Source organism: Poecile atricapillus, chromosome 29 (assembly GCF_030490865.1).
Source record: "Poecile atricapillus isolate bPoeAtr1 chromosome 29, bPoeAtr1.hap1, whole genome shotgun sequence".
NCBI classification, from domain to species: Eukaryota; Metazoa; Chordata; class Aves; order Passeriformes; family Paridae; genus Poecile; species Poecile atricapillus.
The window spans coordinates 3,639,938-3,662,171 of record NC_081277.1 but is presented as its reverse complement, the minus strand read 5'-3'; the positions used below and the strand labels follow the sequence as shown (position 1 = coordinate 3,662,171).

The following is a 22,234-nucleotide window of genomic DNA, read 5'->3' as shown; positions in this document are numbered from 1 at the left end:
CCACAAAGTCTGGGAGGAGGCAGGATGGATGGAGGTAAAATGATGACTAAAATACGTCAGTGTTTACTCAGGGTGTCCTGTCACAAGTGTGTACACAGAACTTCTGCCCTGGCCTCCGGAGCTCCTGACCTCCCATCCCGCTAAATTAAAGGGATGATGATGAAAAGCACTTCTCTCCTTGTCCAGTAATGTGAGAAGTGCCTGGCAATTAAGCAGCCTTTGAGGATGACACTGCTGATTATTTCAGGACAATCAAGTCTGCAGAGAAATGGGGTTGGAATGGGAAGAGCGGTGTCACAGGCACAGTTAAACAATGGCTGGTTTGCCCGTCATTCCCACCAATTATTGCAGGAGGGGGAGAAGGAACACTATTTATAACCTGTCAGTCTCCAGAAACCACAATTATGATGATTTAATTAACACATTGTTATAAATGCAAAGGCAATTTTGAAAGAGAAATTTATTAATAAACAATAATAAACAGAAACAGCGATAAAAACCCACAATAAAAAGAACAGCGCAGCGCTGGGTGGACAGGGGTCTACACCGGAGGTATAGGTTTCCCAAATCCACGTCTGAGCAGCCTCAGGATTGGGGTTTTATAGGATTTTTAAGTCCTCAGGCCAAAATTCCAGGCAAGTTCCATTCACCAAGTGTCCTTGATTGTCCAGTGAATGGATTTCCTGCCCTAGAATGATGATATTATTTTTGTGTCCGGCCAGAGTCTCCTCTCATGCAAAGGAGACTCTGTGTGTTGCAAAGTTAAAGTTTTCATGACAGGGTGGTGGAATCCGGGCTGGTGCCGATGAATATCTTGGCCGGGTTTCCTCCTTTGTTTTCCCTGATTGCTTCTTCGACACAGAGATGTTTGAGTCTGGCGAGGCTTTTCTTTTGGAACTTGTCTTTTTCGATTGATCAGTTTCTCTACCCACTGGAATCCGCAGGGCGTTGCTTGGATCCGGAGGTAGATAATTTCCCGAGCCAGTGTCATTGTTTTCCTGATGGTCCGTGTCCTGTGTGTTTGTTTGGGTTGATGGGCCAGTTTTGGTTAGTTATCTTGGGCGTTGCTGGTAATCAGCAACCTCTCGGCAGAAAGCCTCATCCCACTTGGGGGGAGAGGCTTTTCCATGCTTTATATTTAGTTTTGTTTCTACAAAACATATCTTTCTTATATACTCCGAATTTTTAATACAACCATAATTTATTACAGTCCCCCACCTAATAATTTATCACATTTAAAAATTCGTTATTTTACACTCCTTTTAAAGAAAAGTATCCTTTTCTTATTCTTTTTCCATCATCATTTTTCTTTGTCTAATTGTCAATTTTGGTGGTCAGCATATGTTCGTTTTCAAATTTTTCTAAGGCCCTTAATGCCTTATTACTCTCTTTCTCTTCTTCTAAAACCAGCAATTTAGAAAGAAGGGCACTTTTATCTTGTGATTTTTCTGGATCTATTGGGAGGGCGGCAATTTGCATTCCTTGCACTACAGATTGTATTAGCCTAATCAGGCAAGGAATTAAACAAGGTAAAAAGATGATTCCGGCTATTGAACATCCTATAAAGAATACTAGCTTTTTCCACCAAGCCCCTTGACCGAAAATTTGATCCCACCAAGAGGCTTGTAGAATAGAATTCCATTTTTGAACGGGCACATGTGCCACTTTCTTGATTTCTGCAGCTAGTCCCTTTATAGTTTCGCCATAATCATCTATTTCCATGCAACACTCCGATTCATTGAATCTCCCGCACACCCCTCCCTCCTCAGCTAGCAAGTAATCGAGGGCTAGTCTGTTCTGGTAAACAAAGGCCCTCATTTGAGAATGTTGCCTTGCTAGGAGTTCCAGGGCTTCTGAGGTGTGATTGGAAACTACCTCCATTACCGCTTGCAGTCGAATGAGCCGATTCAGAAGATAAATGGGGGTTCTATAACCCCAACTGCCATCATTCGCCCAGGTGGCCGGACCATAGTATTGTATGATTCTCTCGGCCGGCCATTCTTCCTCGTTCCATTTCTGGCTCCCTCCTGCTATCGGTAATATCTTTTTTAGATCCCTCTTTTGTCGGGCTAAAGTTTCAAAGAGGGGAGCCCCTAGGGATTTACTCTCATCTTTTGGTAGGGTGAAGAAAAACGGCCGAATTAGTCCCAGTGTGCATGACCCTTTCCACTTCCGAGGTAATTCACTGTATGCCTTTTTCCCGCATATCCAGTAAATTCCATCGGGAGCTTCCCAGTTTTTATTAGTTTTTGCCGGATCCTCCCAATAATCCCTCAGGCCTATGAAAACATGGAAGGGATTGGCCCCCGGTTTCTTGTTCCAACACAATCCAATAGTCTCTACCCATTCACAATTGTTTTCCCGATAGGAGATCCAATATCCTTCGGGCGATTCCGGGTGCCAGATTTTTGTTTTCTTTTCTGAGTTTACCGTGAGTGTATTTACACACGGAGTGTATCCTACCAAATCGGTAAACTCTTTTCCCTCCCGGCTAATGCAAAACGTTCCAATTATTCGGTCATCTATGACCCATCCCTCTGGCCTCCGGGTAGTTTTTGAGAATTTTAATTCTGTCCCTTTTAATATTTGTTCCGGGGTCAATCCCTCTCCTTTCCATGGCCACCTCTCTGCTGATTTTAAACCACCGCATATCCAGCAGTTGGATATACCTAATTCAGTGGCTATTTCCTGCATTAAGTCAACAAACAAGTTTTGGTTAGGGCTGGGTAATTTCCAATTATCGTATTGTTTCTCTAATAATTCATATTGTTCGCTGAGAGAGTTTAACCTCTCTTGCTCCAGCCTTTTCTTTTTATTTTCCATTTCTTTCCGTTTTAGATCTATAGCTATTTGCTTTATTTTACTTTCTGGATCCAATCCCTTTTCATCCTTTGAAAAGCAAAACACTGGGTCGAATTGAAGACACGAGTTCTCATCGTCTGACTTCAATAATTCCAAAATTATAGGTTCATTATTGAATGTCAGCCTTGTCTCGTGTTTTACATTTTTCCCTTCCCAGTACAGCTTTCCCCCCATCATGCACGGTTTTAAGCTTGCTTCATTGTAGCAGGTAGGGTTAACTCGGTGGTATGCCAAAAACGTCGAATGCTTCTTTCCCCCAATCCAGACAGTCTTATTACACTGTCCACAGACCTCGATTGGGGGAATTCCCTTTATTTCTCTTTTGTTTCGGAAGTGGGTCTCAGCAGCCCCTATTCCTTCCAGGTTCCGAATAGGTTTTTCCTTGATACTTGCTCCCGAGTTTGAGCACCAGATTTTCCTTTCTGATTTACATAATTCAAGCTGAGTGCCGTTTAACCAACAAATACCTGCCTGTAGTTCCGAAGGGCACTTGGTCATGAGCTCGCTTTCTGGGGCAGTCTGACACTGCTCACACTTCCCCTGGGGAGCCTCCCCTAGGGGGGCCTCGGCCTCTATTTTCTTGATCGAGTACATGACTAGGCTCAGGGACATCAGGATTCCCCACAATTGCATCCCTCTGCCATTCCCTCCGCCCGTACAAAAGTATACGGCGGGGATAACCATCTTCCCGGCAGCAAGGACTGTCTTCAGGGGCCCTTGATGTCCTGATGGCAAACCTCCGCTTGAAGGTTGCCCACCGAGAGGCTTTAACTGGTTCAAATCTACAAGGTACTTTTATGGTCCTTCGGCACTCAATTTCCAAGGGGTCTGCTTTGCAATCAAGCTGACCCCTTAATCCTTTTTGGTAAAACAGGAACCACTCCGGAGAGTCAAGTTCCAAAAGGCCCGCTCGAGTCGCAAGTATCAGGAATCGATTGGTCTGGTCTAGCTCTTTTTCGTAGCACCTAGTGCACAATCCCCTTGGTTTATAACCCCTTATGCAATGAGTTACCCAAATCTGCTTACAATAAGCGCACTTAAAATGTATAAACGGGAAACAATAACAATCGCGGATATTACAACTTATCTTCTCGCTATTGTTCATTTGTTGTGCCTTCGGAGCTTGATTTTCAAATCTCCTGGCGGGGTGGTGATCTTCCACTCGGGGGCTTGGCAATCCGGAACCTTCTTGGCCCGAGAAAAGTGTGTCCACCCTTTCTCGGCCGTTCGTACAGCAGTGTCCGTGGTCAGGAGAACGAGGAAGGGACCTTCCCAATGCGGACTGAGGGGAAGTTCCCTCCACACTTTAATCAATACTTTGTCGCCCGGCTGGATTTTGTGAACTGGAAATCCCAAGGTTGTGCTCTGAGGAATCAATCCCTTTTTCCGGAGTTCCTGTAGATTTTTATTTATAGAAATGAGATAAGGTTGTAATTGCACATCCTCTATTTGAGGGTGTGCCACCGGCATCCCATGCCTATATGGCATTCCATATAGCATTTCAAAAGGGGATAAACCGGTTTCAGAATGAGGCATGGTCCGGATATTTAACAAAGCTAAAGGAAGACATCGGATCCAAGTCATTTTTGTTTCGATTATTAATTTGGATAATTGTGACTTTAAGGTTTGATTCATCCTCTCAACTTGTCCCGAGCTTTGAGGGTGCCAGGGGGTGTGATATTACCATCTGATTCCCAATGCATCTGACAGTTGTTTGATGATTTTCGAAGTGAAGTGAGTCCCTTGATCAGAATCGATATGGTCTACTATCCCATATCTAGGAATTATTTCCTCTAGTAGAATTTTAGATACGGTTTGGGCCGTAGCCTTTGCTCTGGGAAATGCCTCGACCCAATGTGTCAGTTTATCCACTATTACTAATAAATATCTATTTCTCCCAATCTTCGGTAGTTCCGTGAAATCTACCTGGATTCTCTCGAATGGCCTATACGAAAGTGGCCGGCCACCCCAATTTGTTTGTTTTGAATTGGCACGATTTACTTTCTGGCATATCACGCACCCCTGTACCTCTTGCTTGGCAAGTTCAAAAATTCCTTTACATCCGAAAAATTTTAAAAATTGTTCAGCCAGTGCCCGGGTTCCCCAGTGGGTTTGTTCATGCAATCTCCTGAGTATTCCTCTCGCTATACTTTTTGGAACCAGCTCCCTCCCGTCTGGCAACCACCATTTATTTTCTTTAAAATATCCACCTACCTTCTGGAAATCTTCTTGCTCCTTCTCTGAAGGAAGCACGGACACTTCTGGGGTTTCTTTGGGACTGATCTCGGGAATACTTACCGCCAGTAACGCAGCTCGTTTCGCCTCTTTGTCCGCTAGATTGTTTCCCCTGGTGTGAAACCGCCACCCAGTTTGGTGTCCTTTTACATGGACTACTGATATCTCCTGGGGCTCCCTGATAGCTTCTAAGATTTGTTTAATTATTTCTCCATGTATTAGTCTTTTTCCCTTGGTGTTTATTAAACCTCTTTCTTCCCATATTTTTCCAAAAGTATGCACTACCCCAAATGCATACTTCGAATCGGTGAAAATAGTTCCCCTTTTTCCCTTCAGGCCTTTGAGGGCTCTTAAGAGTGCAAACAGTTCACAGGCTTGAGCCGACCAACATGCTTGCAAAGGACCTGATTCTATGATTTGTTCAGTCTTACCATTTATGATGGCATAACCTGACTTTCTTTTTCCTTCTACCATTTTTGATGAACCATCAATAAACCATTTTTCTCCCCCTTCTAACTCTTGATCTTCCAGATCTGGTCTTACCTTAGTTTGCAATTCCACTGCTTCAATGCAATTATGCAACAGCTCACCTGTTGGTTCCCCAAACAAAAATTGCGCCGGGTTTTGGACAGTAGTTGTCCTCAACTCGAGGCCCGGCGAACTAATTAGCATGGCTTCATATTTCAGAAGCCTCGAATCAGTTAGCCATTTCTCGGCTTTTTGTTGTAAGATAGTTCTTACATCGTGTGGGGTGTAGACTGTCAAAGAGGCTCCAAAAGTTATCTTTTTTGCTTCCCCGACTAACAGAGCTACTGCAACAATTGCTTGCAAGCAAGTGGGCCACCCTCGACTGACTGGATCTAGGATTTTTGATAAAAATCCTATGGGCTTCTTCTTTTCTGCCCACTCCTGGGTCAGAACTCCTTGGGCTGTTTGTCCACTTACATCAACAAATAGCTGGAATTCTTTATTTGTGTCTGGCAAGGTTAGAACAGGAGCAGTTATAAGTGCAGTTTTCAATTCCTGAAACTTGCTTTCATCCTGTGTGGTCCATTTTACTCTATCTGTGTTTAATCTTTCATACAAAAATTTTACTTTTTCACTGTATCCTTCAATCCACTGTCTGCAATATCCCAGGAGCCCTAAAAATTGCCTGATTTGTCTTTTCGTTTTTGGGGCTGGGAGCACCAAAATCCCGGCCACTCTGTCAGGATCTAGCATCTTTTTCCCTTGAGAAATCCAATGTCCCAGATATTTTACCTCGGGCTCCGTGAACTGCAGTTTGGATTTTGATACTTTCAACCCCTTTTTCCCCAGAAAATTCAATAATGAAATTGTACTTTTTCTGACCTTTTCCTCCATGGTTCCAGCAATTAATAAATCATCTACATATTGTAAGAGCTTTGTCCCTTCTTCTGGAATGAATTCAGTAAGTAATTGTTCCAATGCCTGTCCAAATAAATTGGGTGATTCCACAAACCCCTGTGGGAGGACCGTCCACCTTAACTGTTGATTTCTGTTTGTGTCCGGATCCTCCCATTGAAAGGCAAAGAAGTTCCTACTCCCTTCATCCAAAGGACAAGTCCAAAATGCGTCTTTTAAATCAATTACACTGTACCATACATCCTCGGGTGAGAGTCTGTTAAGTAAAGTATAAGGATTTGCCACTACCGGAAACCTGGTTCGGGTCCTAGCATTTACTGCCCTGAGATCCTGCACCAGTCGGAAGCTCCCATCCGCTTTTTTCACTGCCAGGATGGGGGTGTTATGTTGAGACATGCAGGGTTCGAGGGTACCTCCTCTAAGGAGGTCATCAATTACTAGTTTCAGACCCCTTTTCCCTTCTATCGGGATGGGGTATTGTTTTACCCTTATCGGGTCCTCTGGGTTTTCTATTTCAATTTTGATGGGGGTAATATCTAATTTCCCCACCTCCCCTTTTGAATGCCACACTTTGGGATCGATTTCCTTTTCATCTTTTGGAGTCAAATGGAATATCTTTATTACTAATTCAGAATTCTTTACGACAATGTTTATACCCAATGAGACAATCATATCTCTACCTAACAAATTGTAATCGGCTTCTTCTACTAATAACAAATTTCCTAGGCATATTTTATTTTCAGACTCTATTTCCACATTTTTAATTACAGAAACTTTGAAGGGATCTCCCTTCGCACCGATTACCACTACCTTTTCCTTACTTACCACGCATCCCCGTGGTAATTTTTGCAGGGTGCTTCTCTCAGCTCCCGTGTCAACCAAAAATTCTATTTCCTCGCGATGGGGACCTACTTTTAATTTTATCAAGGGCTCTTTTGCTGTTATCATCCCCATCTGAAAGAGCCCAAGACCTCCCTAATCTTCTTGAAATACCTTTTCATCTTTCATTTTCTGGTGGCAATTCCTTTGTATGTGTCCTACTTTCTTACAGTAAAAACATTCTGGGGGATCTCTCCGCGGGGCGGAGCCATTCTTCTGTGGCTCCTGCGGCTTTTTCGGCGCTGTTTTAAACTTGCCGTGTGCCTGTTCTTGTTTCTGAGCTTCTTTTACTGCGGCCACCAGTATTTTGGCCTGAAGTTTCTGTTTCTCGTCTTCTCTCCTCATGTAAATCTTTTGAGCTTCCCTCAGAAGCTCTTGGAGACCTTTCTCCTGCCACCCTTCAATCTTTTCCAATTTCTTTCTAATATCCTCCCATGATTTCGCCACGAACTGTGTTTTAAGTAACACTTCTCCTACCGGAGAACTAGGGTCCGTCCCAGAATAGATCTGCAGACTTCGCCGTAATCTTTCCAACCACTCGGTGGGGGATTCCTCTTTCCCTTGACATTCCCCAAACACCTTACTAATATTTTGGCCCCGGGGAACCGCTTCCCTTATTCCTTGCACAATTATATTCCTTAAATCATTCATGCTCCTTCTACCATCCTCTGTTTGGGCGTTCCAACTCGGGCTTACGCTCGGCCACTTTTGAGTGCCTGGCGTTCCCTGAGGGTTTCGCCGCTCCCACTCCCTGATACCAGCTTGTTTAATCATTTCTCTTTCCTCTTGACTAAACAGAGATCTCAAGATAGCCATGAGATCTTCATAGGTATAAATGCTACTGCCTAAAAATTCATCCAACCTTTCTGCCACTCCAAACGGATCATCCAACAATCTTCCCATCTCTTTCTTAAATGCCCGCACATCCCCTGAATTTAGGGGTACATTCACAAATCCAATCACTCCTGGAGCAGTAGGCACTTCCCTGAGAGGGAACATTCTGTGCCTATTCTCATTCTCTTCCCATTCCTCACTCATCTGTCTAGACTTAAACCGAGTCCTGCTTGAGGGGGGGGAATAGGGGTTTTTGAGAGTTTGTTCCTTTATTGCTGATGAAAAATCAGTTGCCGCTAGGTTATTATGAAGGATCCCCCTTTCCAAAGTTGGGGGATCTGGCTGGGGCAACGGGACGGGCAATGGGGGATACGGAGATCCCCTATTTTGCGCTACCATGGTTTCTTGGGAAACCGCGGCGGTCGCGGTTCCCACAGGAGGAGCCAGGGGAGGGGCCACCGGAACCACTGCTGGCGCCGGTTCCCCTGTTCGCGATGCGTGTGCTTCACTTGGTTGTGCCAGCTGGCTCGTGGGAGCTGATGGCACCACTTGGTCCACCACGGGAGACCCTGCAGGCCCGTGGTATGGAGGAGGTAAATGATCCAGGGGCTCCCAGGTTTCTGTTTTTGTTTCATCTTTTAGTTTGATCGGAAATAGTCCTACTCTGGCCTTTAGCCAGAGTCGGGCATATTCCGGTTCCTCGGAGTCCGAGGGGACCTTGCTCTCTACATACGAGAGTAACTCATTGCACGTCCACTTTTCAAATGTTCCTAATATTGGCCAAGTGAGATGGGGCCTCAGTTTCTGTCCACCCCAAACCTCGGCACAATAGTAGATCATTTTTGCCTTGGACTTCCTTTTCCTTTCAGGGCAATTTTCCCACTCTTTTAACAACCAACCCAAAGGACTTTCTGGTGGGATGTCTAACAATTCCTTCGTTTCTATGGAAGGGTTTCTCGCGTCTACTGGTTTTTGCACTTTACTCTTTTTCTGTCCCATGGTGAAGGAAAAAAACAAAAGTCTTACCTAGTATTCTGCGTTGTGTTTGTAGTTTGAGAGTCAAAAAGTCTGCTAATACTCACCTTCTCGGATTGCTGTTCCGGGGTTTTTCTTAGCGCTTTGATCTCTCCTCCGGACCTCTCCTGGGTCCTGATTGCTAGAAGAGTTTACTCTTTCCCGAGCTCTACTGGACGTCCTCTTCCTCTTCCAGCCCTTCGTGACCAGTCCCCCAGAGCACCCCTTTGGCCCCAGGCTTTACAAACGTGTAGAGAGAGTCCTCTCACCCCGACTCGCTTCCTCCGTGGCCGGCCAATTCCCTCGCGGGAGGATGGAACCGCGGCTTTGGAGTCCGCTCTCGCTCCGTGATCAGATCACGTCTCACACACGCTTGCCCAATCACTCCGCTCAACCTTGCAGTACTTACAGCAATTTTCCTGCGAGGATGTCTTCGTGCACAACTGACTTTTTATGAGCTACCAAGCCGCGGCTTCTTTTCCCGAGCTCTTCCTGGATCCGTATTTCTCTTTTATTGTGGTTTTTACCTCAGCCTAAATTTGGTTCGGGTGTCGGAGTGAACTGCGGAGGTTCTCGGCTTCCCAGGCCGCTGAAATCAGCGGGGGTACCCCCCTGGATAGCGAGGTTCTCCCACAGTTTTTCCGATCCGAGTCACGGCACCAATCTGTTATAAATGCAAAGGCAATTTTGGGATAAAATCAAAGAGAAATTTATTAATAAACAATAATAAACAGAAACAGCGATAAAAACCCACAATAAAAAGAACAGCGCAGCGCTGGGTGGACAGGGGTCTACACCGGAGGTATAGGTTTCCCAAATCCACGTCTGAGCAGCCTCAGGATTGGGGTTTTATAGGATTTTTAAGTCCTCAGGCCAAAATTCCAGGCAAGTTCCATTCACCAAGTGTCCTTGATTGTCCAGTGAATGGATTTCCTGCCCTAGAATGATGATATTATTTTTGTGTCCGGCCAGAGTCTCCTCTCATGCAAAGGAGACTCTGTGTGTTGCAAAGTTAAAGTTTTCATGACAGGGTGGTGGAATCCGGGCTGGTGCCGATGAATATCTTGGCCGGGTTTCCTCCTTTGTTTTCCCTGATTGCTTCTTCGACACAGAGATGTTTGAGTCTGGCGAGGCTTTTCTTTTGGAACTTGTCTTTTTCGATTGATCAGTTTCTCTACCCACTGGAATCCGCAGGGCGTTGCTTGGATCCGGAGGTAGATAATTTCCCGAGCCAGTGTCATTGTTTTCCTGATGGTCCGTGTCCTGTGTGTTTGTTTGGGTTGATGGGCCAGTTTTGGTTAGTTATCTTGGGCGTTGCTGGTAATCAGCAACCTCTCGGCAGAAAGCCTCATCCCACTTGGGGGGAGAGGCTTTTCCATGCTTTATATTTAGTTTTGTTTCTACAAAACATATCTTTCTTATATACTCCGAATTTTTAATACAACCATAATTTATTACAACATGGAGAGGCTTTAGGCAATCACATCGTTCTAAATTTAAGGAGCAGCACATTTCAGGCCCAAGATGATTTAGAACATTAACAAATGCTGCTTGAACCGGGGCAGGAATTTGATGGCCTTGCTGGTTCCTTTTGGAGCATCCACCATGGCCCAAAGATAACCCCAGTGGCTGTGGAGGTGAAGGCTGGCAGCGGTGAGGAACCAGCGGGGCTTTCAGAGGCTCTCACAGCAGGAGAAGCTGATTTTTAATGAGGACGGACTGAAAACCAGCAAAACCACACAACTCAAGTCTCTCCATCAAAGACACCCTCGGTGCATTGGAAAAGCCTGGAAAAATGGGGTTTGGGTGGATGAGAGTGCGAGACATGGAGAGTGAGCCTGACCTTTCCCTGGACACCTCAGAGCTTGCACTCAGCGCCAAACAGGTCCTTCCTTCCTTGGCCTGGGGCCCCGGAGGAATTCCCAGTCCACTGCCCATGACAACACCACAAGTGATCCATGTGCCAGGAGGAGATTCCTATTTCCTTGTAAATTAAAAAACAAATCCTCCAGGCCAAGGATTCTCATGTCATCCCTTCCCTGTGTACCACAGCTTCAACAAAGCGGAGCTCTGCAGCAGGACAGAGCTGACAACTCCCTGGAAACCCCTCAGCATCGATCCACACATCTTTGGGTGGAGCTGGGAAGACCCAGGGGTGATCTGAGCTCACTTGGCTGTGCAGGGGACAGAGGTGATAAAAGCTGAGCCGTGTCAGATGTTGTGGCCGCAGCCCATCCGTGTTCAGGGCTGGAACACCTGCCTGGGAATGGCACTCCTGGGGCTCTGTAAACACGGATCATGTGGAATTTCTCATGTCCCAGCATTTTCACCGTGGATAACAGGATGGAGGGATGCACACATCCCTGGGAATTCCAATGATACCAGGTAAAGCTGGGGCCTGAACCACAATCCCAATGGATTTGAAAGCTGTGTCTTCTGCCAGGGACAGATGATAGTCCAAAGGAATGTCCAGGAGCAGAGCAAACCATGAACGCAGCCCTGGTTATTCCCAGCCTGCTCCCTGCCACTGCAGCCATTGGATTTCAGAGAAAATTCCCAACATCCAGGCTCAGGTCAGCCCTGCTTTCCAGGACAGTGTCAGGAATATTTCCAGCAGCAGGACATTTCCTAATAAAATTGTGTGCCCCTCCCAGCATGTGTCTTGTATTTTGCATGTGTTTAAAATTGGAACACAACTGAACAATTCCTTCACCAGTTCCATGAGTGCTGTCCCTGCTGGCATGAACTCCACTACATTCCATTCCTTCCTCCTCCTTAAAACACTGGCAGCACATCTCAGGGTGCAAGCAAAGGCAGGGGAAGGGGGGAGAGCAGGGAAAAGGGAGATGGAGAGGAAAAAGGGTGTCTGTCACAATTCCAGGAGTGCAGGAATCCCTCACAAGGAATACAAGGGGAAGAACAAGTGTCCTCTCTTGCACAAAGCTCTCCAGTGCAGCAGCCTCTCCATATGAGCACCCTCACCATGCACAACTTAAACCACGAGGGGTCTGGAAAGTGACAACGTTTGGGGAAGTAGGAAAAAAAGGTGAGGAGGAAGCAGTGGGAGGATGGTCCCAGCTGGACATTGTGCCTAAGGCTGGGAATCCACAGTGCAATCACAGAGCTCTGGTAATGAGCTGTCAGCCTCAGGACAGACCTAATGCAATGCCTGGAATCTGCTCAGGGAAATTCCCAAGCTCAGGAGAATTTGGGGAGTTCAGCTCCTCCCTTTGCCTCCGAGTTCTGCATTGTCCCAGGGCAATCCACTTCCAAGGTCTCAGCAGCACCTGTATCCCCAGCCCAAATTCCTGATGAGCTCCTCTCTCAGCCAGGCACCAGAGGAAGCACCGAGTAAGAGTGTCAGAAGTGTTCCACATCCTCCTGCATTTCCTTTCCAAATTTGCAGCCCTCAATTGCTGCAGGAGGCACAGCTGGCTCAGCTCCGCCGGAAACACGGCCAGTCAATTTTGGGAACATCTTTGGGAACTCTCACACTTTACAAGTGCTGAGCTCAGGGAAATTTTGCCCCTGTGCATTTCTTGCTACATCATTGGTGCCTCTCCAGCACAGCTCCCCTCGGGCCGGGGTTATATTTGCAATACCAAGGGCAAATAAAGGCTCCAAGTGGTAAAAACTGCCCCTGGATCCCTGGAATGACCAAGGCCAGGTTGGACAGGGCTTGGCACAACCCAGGGCTGTGGAAGGTGTCCCCACCCATGGCAGAGGGTAGCACTGAGTGATCTTAAACCCTTCCTTCCAAGCTGTTTTATGATTCACTGAATGCTAAAATGTGCCTTCTCTGAGCTGCTGCTCCCACGGGCAGAGCTCTGAGGAGCAACATGGTCACCCTCCCCTTTCCTGACTCTCCCCACACCCCCAGGGCTCAGGACACTCTCCTGGGGCTGGTTCACCCTCAGTTTACAGCCCAGCACAAACTCAGGTTCCACAGAGGGCTGGGAGAGGAGAGAAGGAGCCTCAGCACAGAAAGAAGCAGAAGATCTCAGTTAACAGCACTCATCCTCCCGTGTCCCAGACTCACTGGAAAGAAACCCCCGGTGCTTTGGCCCTGCAGGGAGCACAGAGGGCTGATGAAGAGTTCCTGCTCCCATTCTCCTCGCTCCTGCCTCCCAGGATCCCATCTCTTTGGGATATCCCACCTGTGGGATCACTCCCTTTCCATTTCCCCAGCACTGATGAACTCCTCAGCCAGCGGTCCTTGCTCAGCATTCCTCACAAACCCCTCAGGCTGATGACCAAAGGAAATGCAACCACTGCTCTTAAAAATGTAAAATTCAGGCAGTCCTCTAGGGATTTCTCCCATGGGGTCACAACTCTGAGCTCAGGCTGAGCCCCCAGGGCACCTCTTTTAATGCTGCATTACAGAACTGGAACCTCACCCTGAACCCTCTCTGGAGATGGAAACTATTCTGGTTTATCCTCTCTGCTTCTGGTTCCAAGCAGCACCATGATGTTTAATAAATAATAAACACAGCATGGCAACATTTCCCTTGAAATTAGGCTCAGAAGAAGGTCTGCAGCAGCCCACCACGGTTTAATTCCTTTATCAGTGTACTTCCTCCCAACAGAAAGAGGGGAAAGAGCAGAATTCCAACCGAAGGTGATTCTGTGTCTGATTTCAAATGTGTGAACACAAGTGACAACCAGCCCCGTTTCCAGTCCTGTGGAGAAGACAGCAGAGCTGTCCCTGTGTGTGAACAGGTGGCTGTTTATCCACGGGGTATGGCCAGACATGGAGAAGGAGAGGTGTAAAAAGCGACCTCACAGCGCTCAGTTCACACAGAAAAGCTGTTCACCTGTCTGCCTGTTGTTTGTTTTGTCCCTGCCAGCCTGGGAAAGGGGACAGCAATGACCTTCCAGGAGACAGAAACATTTTCCTTCTCCCCACACCAGCCAGCCATTCCCAGATATTCTGTGACTGTGATGTGCATGAAATACAGAATACCATAGCTGGCGTTATGAAATCCCTTTTTACAGCTTCCAGATCTCCAGCAAATGTACAAATAAATGGGAAAGTGAGAGGGAGGGAGAGGCACAAAGCAAATCCCAGGCTGAGGGAGCAGCACTCTGCTAACTGGATGGCCAGAGCCAAAATCAGGAGCATCCAGTTATTTTAGCAAGCCTTGCCAAGAGACTAAATAGACGAGCACAGGCCAGGTGTCAGTGATTATAATCCCACTGCTGCCAAAGTCGCTCCCGTTTGCAGCCAGCCTGCCTTTGGCTCTCTCTCTCCCCAGCACAAGGAATAATTCCTGAAGCAGGGACTGGGAAAAGCAGCCCCACAAAGCACAGATGCACCTGCCCTGCTCCAGGGCAGCTCTCACCTGTGGGACTCTGCTGAATGCTCAAAACCTCATGGAATTTTAAAACAACACCATCCCTGGAGCTGCTGTGGAGAGAAGAACCTGTGGAGATACCTCAGCACGTTATTCCCAGGCGGGTTCTGCCGTGGAAAATGAGTGGTTTATGGATGGGATGAGCTGGATGCTTCCATGCCCAAAATGATCCCTGTGCAGGTACCAGCTCTGCTCACCTGACCTCAAAAACCACCCCACCACCCACAGCAGCGTCTGAGCAGGCATCCCTTTCCTTTCCCAGTTCAAATGGAATTGATCCATCACCCTTTCCCAAAACCACCCCCTTTTTGGGCCTTCAGCCGCCCCCAGGCACGGGGGGTGAAAGCAGACAATGCTTTGGGAAACGTTGCTAAAAGAAGTAAAAGCAATCAACTGCTCAGCAAAGAGTCCTGGAGCCTGCCTCCCTCACGCAGGTATCCAGGCACTCCTCTCCCCTCTGACAGCTTCTTTTTTTGGGAGAAACCTCGGGCTGAGCACAGGGAATGAGCCAGGCAGCCCCGGGGGAGGATGGGCCTGAGCTGCATCACACCTGCACAAAATAATAGTTTTCCACAAGTACAGATAAATTAGGAAATAAAGAGGGGTTCCATTTCCTATTTTTTTTCACCAAACACAAACCCTTTCCACTGCTGAAGACTCTACAAGGGTTTTTTTTACCATTTTTAAGTGCTGTACAGTGAATATCTCTCCTTTTACAAGTGGAACCTTGTAGCTATGGAGACGCAGAATGTCAAATCCAAGCTGAAGACAGGATTTCAGTGGGGGCTTTGGGTTGCTACATGTGCCTTCAATGATCTGCTTTCCATCTCCTGAAGTCTTTATTATTCTCTATTATTTATTAGTCTGTAACAGTGTGCAAAGAGCCACTGGCTGCTCAATAAGGACACAAACATGGAGTGACCTGTCAGACACAGCTCTGGGGTGTCCTGCACAGTCTGATTTACACCCAGGGACACCACAAACCGCCCCCCTCAGTCCTGCAAGGTTGTCATCAGTTTAATTTAAGCCAAATGAAACCGTTCTGGTGCAGCCACAGCACCTGGAAGCCAGGTGAGCTGGGGTCCCCTGGTGTTTGGTGCTGGGTGTAACAACCACGGCCACCTGGGGAATTACGCCACACTGACCTCGTGTTGCTGCACCTGGGAGGACTCCTGAGCCTCGCAATTACCTGCTGCAATCCCAATTATCCAAATTCCAGTCTCCCAAACATCGTCCCTGTCTTGTGTGATCCAAAACGCATTAGGGAGGACGGTGTCGTTACCTGGATGGTAACTCGGTTATCACGAGCACATTCATCTGTCTGCTTACCACCACGGAGCAAATGAAACCACATTTTAGTCAGGCTAATGAAACCTCAGTGGTGTCAAACCTGAGTGTGAAGGGGACACATGAATGCTCTTTGTGACAGCCAGAGGAAATTCAAAATGACTTGACCATCACTCATTTTCTACTTGTGCTGGTAACAGTGAATAAACCAAACCGCACACCTTCATTCTGCATTTCCTGGAGCAATGACAGGGACATGGCAGGTTTTCTGTTCTGTTCTGAAGACAACACTGCTCCAGAGAAAGCAATCCCAAACCACTGCATTTTTCTTCCTTCCCCTTAGCTCCACAGTCCAAAACCATCTGGGGAGTTCAGGTGGCAAATATGAAACCTCTCAAAAGGCGCCCCATTGTCAGAGAGTGAAAGCGTTGGGTTTTGAACAATCCAGATCCAAGAACTGCAGATCCCACTCTGCTCATCTTCACCACACCTCCCACAGCACCTGGGCTCAGAATTCCCACAGCCAATCCCAACCTGCACCAAGGGGTGGGAATAAGCTCCAAGAGGCACATGAAACACTCTCAGTAGAACATCCACAACCAAGGAAGCAAAGTCCACCTGGTGCCACATCACAAGCCGGATTAAGTGACCAGGACTGCAGTGGAATTGTGCAAATCCTCCTTTGCCAGCTCTAAATAAGCAGCAGCATTCCAGGCAAACCCATCCCCTGCATCCACAGCAGTGGAGTCATTGGCAGGAGAGCAACAAAACAATTTGGAATTTCCTTGCAAAGCTGGACAGCAGAAGAGAAGCGCTGAGAGCTTTTCCTGATTGTGTTTCCCATGTTGCTGAGTCAAATCCTGACACGGCCTGAAGATTGTGGAAATCAACTCCAGCAGGGCTGTCTAAGCCTCCACTGATCACTGAAATGAAATTAAACCCTCCAAGAATCCCCTTCTCCCAACCCAGACATTTGCAAATGTGCTGTTTGACAAAGGCTCAAGTCCAGAGGAGCCTCTGTGCTCCTGCTGCTCCAGGAAAACAACTCCAAGATCCTGCTGCAGTCCTGTTGTCCCCTGGTTTGCTCCTGAACCAGATCAAAAATGCAGGAAATCTTTGGCAATAACATGAAATAGGCCATAAACCCCTCAAGATTTGATGTGAGGTCTGGAGAAAAGAGGTTTCCATATTTAGTTTTAAACCAGAAAAGGCTCTTAAGCTCCTCTGTATCTACCAATCCATTAAAAATAGGATTCTCTTGTAGCCACAGCTCATCAAATGGGTGCAAACAGGAGGAGAACAACACTCCAGATGCCTTTATCACAGTTGTTGACTCCAACTTAATCGCTTTTTTAATAAGTCTTAATTATTCAAAATAATCACCATCCCTTCCCTGCCTGTTGTCATTTAACGCGAGAGAACCTTCTACAGAGCAAACCCCAAAGCAGGAAAAAAAACAACCAAAAAAAGAACAAAATCTCATTAATCTTTCTAATATTTAGAGATACCTCAAGAGCTTCAAACATTTACCTCTCCTTCCCAGCAGCTGAAATGGTTTTAGGAGGATCATGGTTCATACCTCGCATTCCCTGGAGCCAGAGATGGTGTAGGTGCAGGGTCCAGATCCATTAACGGATACATCCATGGTCTCAGAGTTTGTTGGCTTGTAGTCCACGTAATATTCCTGCAAAGGGGAGTTCATTTGCCTCTCCGACTCCCGGGCCTTTTTCCTGCGCCTCTTCATGAGCGTGTGCTGCTGGAGCTGCTTCATGCTGGCAGGATAACGCTTCCAGGACACGTAGATGACCAGCAGGATCATGGCCACCGAGAGGAAGAGGGCCACGCTCCCCGCGATGATCTTGTGGAAGGACACATGCTCGTATTCCGGCTCCACCGCGGGCGTTGGGATGTCTGCGGAAGGGCTTGGCATCGCGGATGTCGGCTGGTGGCTTTCCAGTTTGGAAACGGTGGGTTTGGGGATGAACAGGGGTCTCTGGGGGGTTTGGGGGGCCTGGTAGGACCTTTCGGTAGCCACCACCTGGATTTCGGCACAGATATTATAGGTTTCCACAGCGTCGCTCACCTTCTCGCCCTGGATGTGTTTGGGGCCTGCACAGATCATGGTGCTCTCCTTATTTCCCTTGAAATTCTTAAGCCAATTGAACAGGGGGCAAATGCTTCGAGTACATTCCCACATATTCCCGGACAGAGTGATGGAGATGAGCGAGATCCACGTGTTGATGGTCTCCTGGGAGATGTTGGTGAGTTTGTTGGAATCCAGGTTCAGCTTTTGCAGGTTGGGCAGGCACTGGAAGGTGCCGGGCTCTACCCCTGCGATGTCATTGCCCGATAAATCCAAGTTGTGCAAGGAACTCCATGTCCACGTCAACCCCTGGCTGATGGAGCGGATCCTATTCCACTGCAAGTAAATGGAGCGGAGGTTGAAGAGCCGCGGGAAGTGCGCAAAATTGATCTTAGAAAACTGGTTGTGCTCCAAGTGGAGCTCCGTCAGCTTCAAAAGGCCGGCGAAGGCGTTGCGGGACAAGCTCCGCAGGCGGTTGTAGCCCAAATCCAGGAAGTCGAGGTTGCGGCAGTCCTGGAAAACGCGGATGGGCACCGTTTTCAGCGAGTTGGACCTCAGGTGCAGGATCAGGAGCTTGCGGAGGCCCTTGAACTGCTCCGCCTGCAGCACCTGCAGCTTGTTGTAGGACAGGTCCAGGTTGCGGAGGTTGGGCACGGGGTGGAAGGTCTTGTTGTGCAGGTGGGTGATTTTGTTGGAGCTCAGGATCAGCTCCTTCAGCCGGCGGATCCCCTGGAAGGCGTCCTCATCCACGGAGCTGATGTAATTGTGGTCGAGGTACAGCCATATCAGCTGATTGAGGCCCGCGAACTGGTGGGATTTCAGCTTCTGGATGCTGTTGTAGCGCAGGGACAAGCCCTGGGAGCCGCCGGAGATGTTGTGGGGGATGTCTCGGAAGGCGTGCGACTCGCAGTACACGATCTTGCCATCGCAGCGGCAGTTCTTGGGGCAGGCTCGCTGAGCGCCCGCCAGCCCCGCCAGCAGCGCCAGGGGAAGCAGCCCCAGCAGCACCCTGGAGCCTCCCCGCTGCTTGATTACATGGAAACCTGCAAGATCCGAAAGGAAAAAGGGCCATTGGAAAACCTTGCAGATAAATTACCACATCACCGGGGGCTCGGGGACAGCCTGCGCCCAGTGGGGGTTTGGGAGACAACCTGTTCGCCTCCTGCCTCGGCTCTTTGTGGTGCAAATCGCCGTCCTTGGAGTGCCTGCCTGGCCATCTCTCCTGCCCCCACCGCCACCAGAGCCCCTCGGTGGGGCTTGCGATCCCCCAGGAGCAGCAGGAGCCTGTTCCCTGCCGGCTGTGCTCCTGTCCCCTGGCTCTCCGGGGAGCTGGGGTGTCCTCAGCGCTCCGTGCCGAGGTTTGAACAATAAACATATTTGTCAAGTCACTGTGCTGGATGCTCCATAGTGCTGGAGAGGAAATGAGCCAGAGCTTCTGCTCCTACGTGCTGCTCAACGTGCTCCTCAAGGAAAACAACCGCAAGTCCAGTCCCCCCCGCCCAGATTACCCCAGACAGAGTGAAATCCACTTCTCCCAGAGTTTGATCCATCTCTATAACATGTATTTATGTAAAATGAGGCATTAAGTAAAGGTTTTACTTTTTGCACTGAGTGATTTGGGTTTAAGAGTAGCTTTAAGTATAACTCATGGGGGTTTAAGTAGATTAGCAAAGGAACTAAGTTTGTCCATACAGAGGAGTGTGCCAGGACTGCTGGCATGGGACCCCCATGCCAGGGAAAGGTAGGAGATGTCGTCCTTTCAAATGAGCCACTGCCTAAACCCACGTTCATTTAAACTTATCCACATATGGCTGTCAATACCTAAACAGTTATTAATTTGAATTAACCCAGTAGATGGTGAAAATACCCACCCCAACACTTCCAGATAGCAGCAAACCCAGAAAGTTTAAAGGGGGCTATTTCTCTTTCAATTCCCCTCTCTTGATTGATTTTAAGGGTTTGCCTTTAAGATGTCATGTTTGTCATGCAGCAGCAGCGCTGGGTGTGAGGACATATGTAATAATTGGATATATAGAATCCTGAATAATTATGAGAGGGCGTGGAGGGGGTGTCAGAACCCCCAACACCCATCTGCACGCCTGGAATAATTTTAGGGCTGCTGCCTCTGTCCAGAGTTGCAGCCTTGCTGAGAATGAAAATGCATTCTTCCAACAGGAAATATTTCAAGGGCTCATATCTCCTTGATAAATAATCACTTTATTATTTGCCATACACACACACACAAAACCAAGCCGGTGCTGCAGGTCTTTAATCCAATTTTAAACCGGGGGGGCAATTTGCAAAAATAATTCCTGATCTAGAATGCCCCTGCCTTCCACTTTAATGGGTAGATTTGTAATTTAAATCCTCATTTTTTTGCTCCGTTCTCTTTGCCAGCAGCAGACAGCTAGAAATATGTTCTGACTGTTACAGACTCGGGGGCTGGGGAGGGGGGGAAGGAAGGAGGGGAATAAACCTGTCACACTCGGAAAAAAAACCCCGACTGGCAAATGACTGCTGGAAATGTAGCAGAGGTACCAGGGGCCTCTTGAAAACCACCTATACAAGAAACAACTCCCCCCTCCCTCCCCTCTGCCTCTCACATCCTGCAAAGTGCCACCGCCACCCTCCCTGGCAGCCCGGCTGCTGCCGGGGGCTCGGGAGGTGAGGCCGGCAGGAATTTGGGGTGAAGACGGCAGGAATTTGGGGTGAAGACGGCAGGAATTTGGGGTGAGGGCGGCAGGAATTTGGGGTGAAGACGGCAGGAATTTGGGGTGAAGGCGGCAGGAATTTGGGGTGAAGACGGCAGGAATTTGGGGTGAGGGCGGCAGGAATTTGGGGTGAGGGCGGCAGGAATTTGGGGTGAAGACGGCAGGAATTTGGGGTGAAGACGGCAGGGATTTGGGGTGAGGGCGGCAGGAATTTGGGGTGAATTCGGGCACCGCCGCAGCTCCCGGAGCCCGCGCAGGTGCGGCTCGCACAGAAGCGGCTGTGCCCCTGGCTCGGGGCAGGAATTCACCCCAGGGCTCCACTGCGGGAGGAAAGGTGTGTGTGTGTGAGCCTGGAGGGGGGGACGAGGGCTAAAAATACAGCGGCGAGTGCAGGCAGTGAGTCACCTGGCAGCGGAACGCCGCTGCCTCCCGTGCCCCCCCCGCCACCGGCGAATAATCCAGCTGCAAAATCCACCCCACAGCTGCAGCTGTGCCAGCAAACAAACCACAAAAGTTCACTCACCCATCCTTTTGTCATCAATAACGTCCTCCTTCGCCTTCCTCCAGCTGTTTTCTCCTCTCTCTTCCTTTTTTTTTTTTTTTATTTTTTTTATCCCTTTCCCCTCGCCTCTCTCTCTTTTTCGAGCCCGGTTCCTTTGCTTTAAACCATCAGCATCTTCATGTCACAGCCCGGCTGCCACTCGCCCCGCCGCCATCCAGCGTGCCTGCCGGGAGCCCCACAAAGTTCCCCGGAGAGGACCAGCGAGAATTTTGGGGATGAGGAAGGGAAAGGATAAGGGAAGGGGTTGGGGGTGGGGAAGACAGGACGAAGGATGGGGGGAGTGTGGGGGGTAGGGAGGGACTCTAAGCTCTGAGAGCCATTGTGGAAGTCATCAGAGAACCGGCGGCGTTAAGTGGCAATCGGCGAGAAAAGCCGGAGCGGGCGATGGAGGTGAACCAACTTCTCTGGGAGGAAGGACCAAAGCTCTGCCGGAGCCTCGCATCCCTCATGCTGCTGCCTTTTGCCATCGCCGGGCACAGCGATCCATCCTCCCCCGGCTCCCGGAGCAGACAGGGCCTCCCGTGCCAAGGCAGAGCCCGCTTCAGCAGCCCCGCAGGCTCGGTTTATCCATTTAGCTGGTCGGGTTTAAAGTGTTTTGTAGCTGTGCTGAGAGGCAGCTCTCGTCTAATTCCGAGGCTTTCCAGAGAGCGATGATGCTCCGGAGCTGGCTGGTGCCGAGGCTGGAGTTTGTGGAACACCGAGTGCCCTCCACTGGAGAAAACCCAACGCGCATTAAAGGCTGAACAAGTCAGGCTGTCATGGCTCTGCAGACTTTGCTTCCCTCGGAAAAGAAAATTAAAGACACAGCATTGCCTTGCCCACCGTGCTCCCCTGCCAGACCCCTCCGCCTCCCCCGGATTGTGGAATGTTTATGGTGTGGGATTTTCGGACAGAGGCGCCAAACAAAACACCTGTTCCCTTTGGGATTTGCCAGCCTGAGCTTGCTCTAATCCACCTGACCTGTGTATCTGGCTTGGGCAAATTCTAAACTGTTCTTCCTTTTTTTTTTTTTTTTTTTTTTATCTGTATT

At 48.5% G+C, this 22,234-nt stretch overlaps 1 protein-coding gene across 1 annotated transcript in view; it reads right to left on the bottom strand.

Moving 5' to 3' along the window:
- The window catches only part of LRRTM4 (leucine rich repeat transmembrane neuronal 4), a 165,329-nt gene extending 143,547 nt beyond the window's left edge, over positions 1–21,782 (bottom strand). Inside the window, exons 1-2 of the mRNA XM_058859491.1 lie at positions 21,166–21,782; positions 17,428–18,974 (exon numbers count right to left, since the gene is read on the bottom strand). Coding sequence (XP_058715474.1) covers positions 17,428–18,974; positions 21,166–21,169 — 1,551 coding nt within the window. The 5' untranslated portion in view covers positions 21,170–21,782. The remainder of the gene's footprint in view (positions 1–17,427; positions 18,975–21,165) is intronic.
- Positions 21,783–22,234: the final 452 nt, after the last annotated feature.